Genomic DNA, 12,204 nt, shown 5'->3' on the forward strand with positions numbered 1-12,204 from the left:
TGGTGCGTGGTAAGGGCTCGTGGATGTTGGTCACTGTTATGACCATTGTCAAGGTCCTTGTTGGTCTCTTCAAGGAGATCTCACTTGCCTGGCTGCCTATGCTCCAGCAGAGTCGAATGACCCGCGGTTCCCCAGGGCACCTCTGTCCTCTCGTCTGTGTGTCTGACACCCCGTCCCCACCCCAGGGCCTCGCCCTCTGCTCCGTGTGTCCCCATTGCTCCAGCATGGCCCCTGGAGCCAGGGTACCTTAGACAGAATTGCGGGCTTCCGGGGGCCAGAGGGGCAGCCCCGAGAGGTCTGAGCAGCGGGGCCAGGCTGACCTGAAGTCCACCATGCCTGTCTTCTCGCCCAGCTTCTTTATCAGCTCCCTGACTTGGTACCGGTTTACGGGGACCTTGTTCTGCTGAGGAGGTGGACAGAACATGCAACGTCAGTGGAGCTCTCTGCTCCCCACCCCCGACCTCCCCATCACACGCACACACACACACACACACACACACACACACACACACACACACCACAGTGCTTCACTCACTCCCCTTGGGCCCACATCTGGCAACTGAGAGATCCGAGGGAGCTGAACTCACACACCCTGCAGGGTGGGAAGAAGTGCCCCCCGACACCCGGGGGTCACTGCCCAGGACCCCAAGCCTTTCTTTTCAATCTGGAGGGCCCTGGGCGGGGGGAAGGAGGTGGGAGTCTAGTGGAGTGGGCGGCAGTGACTTTGCAGCATGGGAGGCTCATCCTTACCTGCCTGGTACCGAGTCTAGCCAGCCCTGTTCACCACAGGCCCAGCTCCGGGGGTCCTATCCCGCCTCCTCTGGACCTCCACAGAGTCCTGGTACCGAGTCTAACCAGCCCTGTTCACCACAGGCCCAGCTCTGGGGGTCCCATCCCGCCTCCTCTGGACCTCCACAGAGTCCTGGTACCGAGTCTAGCCAGCCCTGTTCACCACAGGCCCAGCTCCGGGGGTCCTATCCCGCCTCCTCTGGACCTCCACAGAGTCCTATTCTTGCAGGGCCCATCCTTCCTAGGGGTGCTCTGGAGCCAGACCTGTTCATACTTGCATTTCAGGGGTTCCTCAGAACCTCCTTCATATCCTACACGTGAAGATGTGGGATTTCGGCCAAGACGATACAGCCTAAGGTAAGATACTGGGGCACTGGGATGTGGTCTCTTATCCTACTCCTTTGTAAAATCTGCCCAGGAGCCAAATGCAATGGGGAGAAAGACCTTGAAGATGAAGAACGTGCGTCTTCGGGCAGCATCTTGGGTCACCAGTGACACCCAGCCATGCAGTAGAGAATGACGTCAGGGGGTGATGGAGGGAGGCTTAGCTGTCCCTCTGGGTCTCGATAGAGGAGGTGGATCAGCTGGCTTCTCACAGCCAAGGGGGAAGCTCTGTGAAATGCTTGTGCGTGTCTCTGTCACACACACGTGCACACACGCACACCCAGTGCCCGCAGCCACGAGGCAGCCACCTACCCGTATCATGGCTTTCCGAAACTCGCCCACAGGCATCATCGTCTCTCCACTGGGGTTCAGGCTCCTGAAGAAGTCCAGGATGGAGATTTTGTTTTGGTCTGCGTAGCTCTGGGAGAAGCAGGAGACACCAAGAGCCTTGTAACATCTGTACGAACCCCCACTGCTGTCCCCTGCCCCACCTCTGACCCCTACCTGCTCAGACCGAGGCCCGGCAGAACCGCACGCGATGCTTCCTGTCTGTCTGTCCCACCCACACTGAGCAGGCTGTCCTGCCGGTGCACATCCCAAGGGCGGAAGGATTGTTCCCGAGGCTGTTAAGCTCCCACAGCGTGGAGGGAATAGGGCGGTGATCACATGCATGTGCATTATTTGGTTTTGAGGTCGCCCCTGCTAAGACTGGCAGAGACGGTGCTCTGTGGATGTGAGAGGGCTGTTGTCAGCTCAGAGACCCAAAGACCAAACCAGAACCATGTAGTGGGATGGGTGGAACAGGCTCCTGGAATTCATAGGATTCTCATTATTTCATCCAAATATCCTCATATGGAGACGTACTGTGTTAGAGTATTTTAAAAATGATATATCATTGTTTTCCATTCAAAGATAGTAGCTACTCACATTTTAAGGTCATTTTAGATAAATAGAAGAAAATGAAAAATCACCCATAGTCCAATCCCACCACCCAGAGGTAACATCTTGACATACATTTTTTTCATCTGCCTGCCTATCTAACATCTTTCTACCGTACATACTGTTTAATAAAATGCACTGTATTAATATATTGTGAGCTCCTTTCCAGTATCATTAAATGTTCTTTTGGTTCCTTTTTAGTATCTTCTGGTTTCTCTTTCCCTCTGACTCTCAAAAGCCCGAAGGCAGATGTGCCGACAGGTATTTCTGCAGACTCCCTTGCTCACAGAGGAATTCCTCGGGGATCACTCCTGGGTCCCTGCTCTCCTCTCCCTGCATCTCCCTCTCTGCTGTGCTCCGCTGACCCCACCCCACCTCAGGGTGAATCCCGGACCTCCATCTCCAATTCCACATCCCCAGAAGCTGCTCGCTAGTCCATGCTGAACCCCACTGACACCTCAATCCAACACGTCTGAAGCGAGCCTGAGTCAGCTGGATTCTGTGATCCCTGCTACTGAGGGCTGCAGCAGCTACACCCACTCTAGTTCCTTCTTACCCACCTCTATAATGTGTTACAGAGGCTGGAAAACCAAAGACCGGCCTTCCGCAAGCCCCCTGGAGGCTGTGGGTAGGAACGAGATAGTTTCACCAAGCCCTTTGGTGAGATGCATGTGTGACCCGAGTGCTTTGGCAGCTGGGAGGGTGGCTTCCCGATTCCACAGGCAATTCCTGGTTGGGTGTCTTCTGGAATCTAAACGTGGAGGCTTTTCTTCAGCCCTCTCACGTCTCTGGAGTCCCTTTCTGGTAATCGATTCCTCTTTGCTTAACCTAGTGGAGTGGATTCTGTGGTCCGCAACTAAGAGCCTTGACTGGCGGATGGGCCTGTCACTTTGGGAGGTGCTTTTGGCAAGACCCAACATAGCTCCTGCCCTGGAGGAGTTCAGTCTTGTGGCGAAAGGGTGAAGCAGAGGGCTGGGGCAGTGTGTGTCAAGGGCACTGATTCTTGGCCAGGGAACCTAAGAAGGGTTGCCCGAGGAAGGGAAACTCAAGTGCGGACCGAGGGAGTGCGGAGGAGAGGGTGAGACCCAGAGGGCAGAAGGAGCAGTGTTCCAGGCAGAGGGACCCAGAGCTGACTTTAAGGGATGCAAGAAGCAATGGGGAGAGATCCAGTGGGGCTGAAATGGGGGTGTGGGGAGATGGGAGGGATGAAGTCAGAGTGGGAAGAGGGGGCAGGGGTAGCTTCTTTTCCCCACTGGACTTCCCTATTGCTGCACATTAGCATCATTCTTTTAGTCCATTGGGCTTGAAATTTGGAGTTATCTTCACCTCTCCCCTCTTCCCACAGGTCTCTCTTCTCCCAACACACACACACACATACATACACACACATGCACGCACGCACGCAGACACAACCACTCACCAAGTCCTGGAGATGCTCCGTAAGGATATCTCCACTCCCATCGTCATTTTCAGCCAAGTTACCGTTCTATATCTAGAATACTACAAGCGTGTCCTCATTGATTTTCCCATTCTCATATTCATATTTACTCCCTTCAGTTCTTTTCTCTCCCTGTTGCCAAAAATACTGTCCCTCAGTCCTGCTGGATTCATATCACACCCTCTGCTCAACAACTCTCCCTGGCTCCCTGCTCCCTGACTTCAAACCCAGCTCTGAGCCTACAGTCTGAGGACTGCCATGTCCAGCCCCAGCCTCCCCTTGCAGCCTTGGTTCCCAGGCTTCCCTGTGAGACCAGAGCCAGGTGGTTCTGTTCCCACCCCTCCAGACACACTGCAAGTGACTCCCTGTCTGCTCCTTTGCTGGTGGGAGTCCCCCTCCCTCCGCCCCTCCCTCTGGGGCTCACCTGCACCCTTTCTGCGTGTCAGGGCCCTTGCCCCAACCTGCCTCTGCCAGGAAGCCTCCTTTCCTGTTTGCCCAATCCTGCAGTGACCTCTAGTTTGGATTGTACTGATACTTGCTACCTTGGTCACTTGTTTATTATTTATCATCTGACCTTTTCTATTGGAAATGACTGTGTCTATCCTATCTTCCCAGCCAGACTGCTGGGCCCCTGAGGGGAAGGCCTACAGCTTACATTGTATGTGTGGTTGGGTCTCTCCTCTGGGATTCCTTTTCTATATTGTTTTAAAACCAGGAGCAAGGGCACTTTGCACTAGATAACTCCATTCCCACTCTTCTTGCAAAACAAATTTCTCCTCTGTTCACCTGACATCGATTCACTCATAAAGATATAAAGATACCTGATACTGCTTTGCTTTCTAGAACTTTTTCTACAGTGAGAATTTTCATGCAAGAGCTCTCCTGTTTGGTTCTGAAACCAAGGCACAGAGGTCCAGTGGCACATGCCACGTGGAACTGCCTTTGCAGGGCACCCTCCCGGCTCCTGCTGCCCCAGGTGGTAACAGTCCTGTCCCCAGCAGCACACCCCTCACCTGCATGTCCAGGGCACAGCCGGCAGTGAAAACCCCAGGCCTGGGCAGTCATTGCTCTGTGAGGCCATTGGACCAGAGGAGCTATAACATCCCTTCCAGCTCTAACACTCTCTGGGTTTTATTGCCCCTGTTACATCTTTTTCCTCCGACTGCCAGACACAATTTAAGACTGGAGCCAGGAGCAGGTGACCTCTAGATATAAAAGACTTACCGATTTCTCATTAGTTGAAGCCACCAAATACCCATGCTGACCACAGGATGTCTTTGCATCCTTACCAGCTATTGGAAAGAGCCTCTGTGAATTGTGTGCTGGTCACATGCCAGGCATTGTTCTAAGTCCGTCATGTGGAGTATAGAATTTAACCTTCACAGCAGCCCTGCTGGGGTGGGTACTATTATTACCCCCATTTTACAGGTGAAGAGACTGAGGCACAGAGCACTATAGTGACTTGTCTCTGGTTGCAATGGAGGAGCCTAGCTGGCAGAAACCATCCTGTTCCACGCCCCTCGCACTTTAGCCAGTTTCAAGCACTTCCTTTCCTCTGGGAGTCAGGAAGCATTGCTGACGGATCTGAGAGCCAGAGGGGATATCCTGCAGCTGAGAAGTTGCTCGTCAGACAGGACCGCCGCTCTGGGGGAGGAGAAATTCTGGGAGCTGAGCCAAAGGTTAGTTCTCTCCAGGGGCCCCTGGGGGCTCTTAGAGGGAAGCAGCGCTCACCTGGATCAGTTTCACGGGGTTAGTCCCTGTGAAGAGGGTTTTCTTGGCCGAGAGGGCTTGCACTGACTTGTATATCACGTCCAGCTGGGGGTGGATGGCGCACACGCCATCCAGTATTTTCACGAACTGCTCGGACACCAGCACATTCTGCAGCAGGGAGAGAGGGGACCCGTCGGGTGGCAGGCGCTGCCGTCATGTCATCTCCCAGACCTGCGGGCTCCCCCAGGCAAAGCCACGTGTTGTCTTTCCCAGCTCGTTCAGCAGTGCTGCTCCTAGCCTGGGACAGCCCTCCTTTGCTAGAACTGGTGGTTTGGCTTGCGAGCTTCCCACGTGATCTGGATCAGGTGTCCTAGCTGGGTGCTGGTGGCCTGTCACCTCCTGTCATCTCACTCTGCACTCAGAAGGTGAGCCTGGTGTCTATGTGTGACAGACAGGCACGGCTGTAGGGTTACATGACTGGTCCCCAAAGGCCCCCAAAAGCCCATTTCTACCCCAGTGTTGGTCTTCAGAGCTGGACAGGGAGGCCTGGTGTGCTGCGATTCTTGGGGTCGCAAAGAGTCGAACACGACTGAGCAATTGAGCTGAACTGAACTGAACTAGTCATGGGTTGAATCGTATCCCCCACAAAAAAAGATGCTGAAATCCTAACCCCCAGTACCTGTGAATATGACCTTATTGAGAAATAAGATCTTTGCAGATGATCAAATTAAAGATGAGGTCACTAGGGTGGGCCCTAACCCGACATGACTGGTGTCCCTGTAGCAAGGGAACACTGGGATACAGAGACAGATGCGCACGCAAGGAGAGTGACATCTGAGGTGAAGGCAGAGATCCAGGGTGAGGTTTCTACAAGCCAAGCAACAGCAAAGATTGCCTGCAAACTACCAGGAGCTAGAAGAGAAGCAGGGAGCAGATTCTTTCTCACAGTCCTCTGGAGGAAGCGACCTGACCAACACCTTGACCTTGAACTTCTAGCCTCCAGGATGGTGAGACAAGACATCTCTATCACTTGAGTCACTTGCTTTGTATACTTTGCCTTGGCATCCCTAGGACATGAACACATTCTACCTACCTCCCAGAGTAGAACTAGACGAGTTGGCGCCTATAAAATGGCTCTGGAACACACAGTATAAACTGGTGGACGAGTATAGGATATTGCTGGCAGTAGCTCCCACCTCTGGGATGATTCAGGACAGAGTACGCGCAGAGTGCAGTCACCTCCTCAAGCTTTCCGCCTCCATTAACGTTTTTTTTTTTTACACTCAAATACTACTCTGATTTGAGTAGGCTGAGTCATGAAATGAAAACACAGATTTGGACGTGTTTTCCTACTCAGATTCTAAAAATCCTGTGATCGTGGAAGCATTCTAAGGCCCACAGCCATCCATCGACAAAGCTGACTGCAGACAGGTCTGTTCTGGGGTCCGCCACCTTTGATTCTGGCGTTCCTCATCTCTGCCCTCAGGCCCACTCTTGGGGGTGCAGGTCCCAGGTTCCCAGGATCGGGCAAATTTATACCATGATGTTACTGACCGGCTGGCTAAACCGATGGAAAGGACCCCTGGAGGAGGGCAGAACTGTACCCCAAAAGGAGTGTTTTTTTTTCATCTCCTGGAGCACATAGGCCCTGAGGGCCAGAGCTGTTGGCACCTGGCGTGGTGGCCATGGTAACTGGCAGGCTCCCTGAGTGTGAGCGAAATCATCAGATGACTTACAGAAATGTCAATATCCTCCATCCTGGATTTGGGGTTCCTCTTGATGGACAGGATAAGCAACAAAGCACCATCCATACTTATGGGGTTCAGGAAAAGCTGTGGGAGGAAGGGCAAGGCAGAAGGAGGCAGAGACGGGGGCAGAAAAGGCTGGTTCAGAGCACGGCTTTCATACATTCCTGTCACACTACAGTCTATGTCTTCCAGATTTCTCTGTAAGCACCCACCTCCCTGTCTGTCTGTCTGTCATCCATCCACCTGTCCATCTCACTGCCCATCCATCCATCCATCCATCCATCCACCCAACAAACATTGACTGGGGCCCTGCAACATGCCAGTCACTGGGTTAAGCACAGACAAGCATGACAAGGATCTAAAATGAAAATATTTGGTCATTGCAGAAAAAATTTAAAAGCAGTAGAAAAAAATGTTTAAATCATCTGTATTTCACTAACCAGAAAAAAAATCTTCGTGGCCATTTTGCTGAGGCAGCTTTTTAGTCTTTTAGAAGTCAGATTCTCTGAACTTTCCTTGGCTTCATTGGCCCCCAAGGCTGAGTCCTTGGAGGCTGAGTCCATCCTTCCTGTCTGAATCACACTCGGTGCCCATCCAGGCAGGCCAGCCTCTCAGCTTCCCCAGTCACTAGGCGGCCACCTGGATGGTCTGCCATCCCCAAGCTACTTCCACTGGTCAGAACCTGACTCCCTCTTGTCACCGCAACAGCTCTAGGGCGACTGCCCTCTTGGATGGCAGCTCGTCTTCACTGATTCCTAACTCCTATTCTTCTTCACCAGCACTCCCACGTCTGTGGTCCCCCCGAGTCACCCACATATCTTGCGGGAGTTGGAGCTGCAGCAGAAAGCCAGGTAAAGCTGACTTCCCTCTGCCTCTTGCTAGCTGACAAGTCACACAGCCTCAGTCTTCTCATCTGACAAGTGGGGCTACTGGAGCCCACCTGGTGGGGCTGGGCCAGGAATAAGGAGACAAATCACTTAAACAGAACCTGGCTCAAGGTAGGAGCCCCAGAAAGGGGATCTGTTAATACAAGCCCTCATTTTTCATCAATTGCCAACTTCCCAGGAGCTTCACTGTTATAAATTAGCATCTATAAACAAATTAATTTAAAATGAAATACGTATTGATTCATTTACTTAATAAATATTCATTGGGCATCCCATGGACAGAGGAGCCTGGTGGGCTACAGTCCATGGGATCACAACAGTTGGACACGACTTAGTGAGTAAACCACCCAGGACTTTGCTAGGTACAGGGAATATAATAATGGCCAAACCCGAATACGTCTTTGTCCCCAGGAAGCTCTCATGCTAGTGGGTGACAGCAAGTCACTCAGAACGAGAATATAAAGAGGAACTCTGGGGAATTCTGGGAGAAGGGGTAAATGGGACCTGAGGGTTCCCCGGGCGTCCCTAGAGAACTGGGGCTCCCACCGTGTTCCGAGGCAGACCAGCAACTGAGGCCAGTCGGGGGAGCACTGTGGGCTGAGCAAGTGGTGTGGGCAAGGTCCTGCAGGGAGGGAGATGAAAAAGCCCCTGTGGTCTCCCCTCGTGGTCCAGCGGTTAAGTGAAAGTGAAAGTCGCTCAGGACTCTTAGAACCCCATGGCCCATACAGTCCATGGAATTCTCCAGGCCAGACTACTGGAGTGGGTAGCCTTTCCCTTCTCCAGGGGATCTTCCCGACCCAGGGATCTAACCCAGGTCTCCCACACTACAGGTGGTTTTTTTTTTTTACCAGCTGGGCCACCAGGGAAGCCCAAGAATACTGGAGTGGGTAGTCTATCCCTTCTCCAGGGGATCTTCCCAACCCAGGGATCGAACCAGGGTCTCCTGCATTGCGGGTGGATTCTTTACCAGCTGAGCTACCAGGGAAGCCCATGGTTAAGAAGCTGCCTGCCAAGGTAGGGGGTGCGGGTTTGATCCCTGGTCCGGGATGATCCCACATGTCAAGGAGCTCCTAGACCCTTGCACCACAGCTACTGAAGCCCACGAGCCTAGAGTCTGTGCTCTGCACCAAGAGAAGCCACCACAGTGAGAAGCCTGTGCACTACAGTGAAGACCCAGGGCAGCCAAAAAATTAAATAAAAAAAAAAAAAGGACCATGAGGCATCGGCTGGAGCATAGGAGTTGGGGGGAGGGTAAACTTGAAGCACACTCGGGGAGAGAACTGGGTTTGAGTGAAGGAGGCCCTGGAGGATGTGGGGTTCAAGCTGGAGAAGAGTAGGTAGGGGTGGGGTTAGAAGCCAGATTTACACTCTAAATGCACACTCTGGCTGCACTGCGGAGAAAAACTGGAGGAGGGGAGTCCCTGGCAGTCTAGCAGTTAGGACTTGGCGCTTTCACTCCCCGGGCCCGGGTTTAGTCCCTGGTTGGGGAACGGAGACCCCGAAAGCCACTTGGTGAAGAAAAAAAACCTGGAGGAGACCCAGATGGGAGAAAGGAAAACCAGTTAAGAGACAAACTGCTACCCTGTGCCAGGTGATAGCGGAGGGTGTGACACTGAGTTTACAGAACAAAGCCAGCCAAGAATGTGGATTTTTCTCTCCAGCAACATCCCAACCCACTTCCATTCCCCCCTCCCCCCCCCACAGATACACATGTGCATGCACACATAGGGACACAGGGACACATACCCAGACGCACACCCGCTGACGCACACACGCATGGGTGCAGAGACACAGATATGCACAGTTCACACACGGAGGCACACACATGTACACACAAGCTGTCCTGTCCCCAGCCTGGGTGAAGACTACCTTCAGAACTTTGAGACTCTCATTCAACTCCAGGGCTCTGCTGATTTTGGAGAGCCCGTCATTGGTGATGTTGTTGCTGCTGAGGTCTAGGTAGGTCAGGTAGCTGTTGAGTCTGAGGACCTCCCCTAGGGCTGCAGCCCCCTCGTTCCCAAAGCTGTTCATGGAGAGGTCAAGTTTCTTCAGCGACACGTTAGACTGCAGGGAGAAGGGAAAACAGCACCAGCATCAAGGCTGCAGGCAACTCACCCAGCCAACGGACCCCCATTTTTGACCCTGGCTGACTTCCAGACAGAGTGCTCAGTGGTTCCCTGGAGAGAGATGGCCAGATCTTTCCAGATCCCTCCCAGCTGGGCTCAGAGTCTCAGAGCGCATTCTCTTTGGGTGAAGGTCATTCCCTTCTCCCCGAGTTAAACTGCCCCTTTGAAGTTACCCCCAGAGGTGCGTAGGAGGCCCCAGTAGGGCGAGTTTCCCTGGGAGGGGTTTGTACTAACGAAGGTCATGCGTTCAGGAGTTGTGGGAGGCAGACTGGCTGTGAAGAGTGCCTGAGGAGGTCTCAGATCACCGACCTCAATGGTGAAGGGATTCAAGACAGTGGACGGAGGGCCTGGTCCTCCTCCCCTGGGCTCAACCCTGGCTCCGCCCCCGCAGGCTTACCCGGAGACCGTTGCACAAGGCCACCACTCCCCGGATGTAGAGGTGGTTCCAGCTCAGATCCAGCGACTGGAGCCCTACATTGATGGCTGAGGGAGGGGAGGGCGTCATCTCAGCATCCCCCACCTCCTGGAGAACCCAGGCTCCAGGTCGGCCTGAGATCCATGAAACTGGGGGGGCTCAGTCCTCATGCAAAGCAGAACACGGAGGCAATAACTTGTCAGTTATCCATTTAAACACAAAATTACGAGGTGATTCCCAACGCCACAGCAACCTAGTAAGATACTCGTACATTGCAGGTGGCAAACACAAGATACACTCCGAACTGTCTGGTCACAGACATTTTCCTACTAAAATCTGTTTGCTCCATTTCACGGCACTATCACCCCTGAGACTCTTCCTAGGGAGACTTATAGTATGTGAGATGAGTGATACACTTGCAGATGCTTACCACGGCGTCACTTACAAAAGTAAGGTTTGTGACTCACAGGGGAGGGGCAAAGCCTAACACAAATATCCACCTGGTGGAAAATCACACAGTCCTTAACACAGATGGAGACAGCATGGGAAACAGGGCTTGTTTACATAGCGAGACTGTGGTGGGCATGGCGAGTTCTATCATGTGATATTTTCATGGAGACCTATGGGAGCAGTGTGGGCTGCAGAATGTCCACCCAGGAGAACTTTAGGGATACAGCCAGGTGGAAGTGGGGCGACATCAGGCTTGTCTAGAAGTTGAGTTTGCACCGAAATTGCAATTTTTAAAAAAACTTAAAGATGCTTTTGATCACAGGCTACATAGGGCTGGGAGAGCATTCTATTTAAACACATCGCCATTGTCATTTTTATCTGGGGAGGGCGGATGTGCTGGGAACACTATTGGGAAGAGAGACTAAAGTGCTCTTGAAGGACGCTGAGTGGGAGGAACCTCCTTCAGGCCCAGGAAAATGTGATTTTCTGTTTTATTTTTTTATGGACAGAGTGCTCTGTACTGATCATGCCTTCCCCTTGTGTCAACCACCAGGACAGACTTTCAGGAAAATGCGCACCACCTTCTGTTGTATTGAGAACAAACTTTCCTCCTGCTTTCATTCTCTCCCTGCCTGTCTCCCTCAGTCCCTTCCTACCCTTCTTTCCTCTTTTGTGCCATGTCCCCCACTTAAGTTATACCTTGCACTCCTGCTCCTCTTAAATGACCACAAAATTAAAAGTTTAATTCTGTTCTCACCACTTCCTAGCTATGTGACCTTAGACAGAAGGCAGTCATGTCTGACTCTTGGTCACCCCACAGACTGTAGCCTGCCAGGCTTCTCTGTTCATGGGATTCTCCAGGCAAGAATACTGGAGTGGCAAGCCATGCCCTTCTTCAGGGGATCTTTCCAATCTAGGGCTCAAACCTGGTTCTCCCACACTGAGGCGGATTCTTTGACTTACTTGTCCTTCCCTTACTTCTGTTTTCTGATCTATAACATGGGAACGTTAACCTTTACAAAGGTTTTTTTTTTTTTTGTAAAGATTGATGTAAAGAGCCTAGCATGATGCCTGTCACATAGTAATCATCTAATATTTGGTGGCTTTAATACACAAAATTTTTTAAAAGCTGCATGTATAGTATGGTGACAACCATATTAAAACAGAAGTTAGTTTGTCTCATTTTAAATTTGTTTTAAAATTTAATTTTAAAATGTTTGACAATTAGTTTTCAAAGGGAGACTCAAAATACCCAATAACTCATTTACACTTTGCTCTTCCGTCCCTTCCGTTCCAGCTGAAGATCTTGCCTCATTGC

General features: G+C 52.0%; 1 protein-coding gene across 1 annotated transcript in view; it reads right to left on the bottom strand.

Annotated features, from left to right (window-relative positions):
* LRRC74A (leucine rich repeat containing 74A) overlaps window positions 248-12,204 on the bottom strand; it is a 28,647-nt gene continuing 16,690 nt past the window's right edge. Inside the window, exons 8-13 of the mRNA XM_005686181.2 lie at window positions 10,419-10,504; window positions 9,765-9,959; window positions 6,997-7,092; window positions 5,282-5,428; window positions 1,486-1,593; window positions 248-403 (exon numbers count right to left, since the gene is read on the bottom strand). Of these exons, the coding sequence (XP_005686238.2) occupies window positions 248-403; window positions 1,486-1,593; window positions 5,282-5,428; window positions 6,997-7,092; window positions 9,765-9,959; window positions 10,419-10,504 (788 nt within the window). The remainder of the gene's footprint in view (window positions 404-1,485; window positions 1,594-5,281; window positions 5,429-6,996; window positions 7,093-9,764; window positions 9,960-10,418; window positions 10,505-12,204) is intronic.

The sequence above is a fragment of the Capra hircus genome, chromosome 10 (assembly GCF_001704415.2).
Source record: "Capra hircus breed San Clemente chromosome 10, ASM170441v1, whole genome shotgun sequence".
In the NCBI taxonomy this organism is placed as follows: domain Eukaryota; kingdom Metazoa; phylum Chordata; class Mammalia; order Artiodactyla; family Bovidae; genus Capra; species Capra hircus.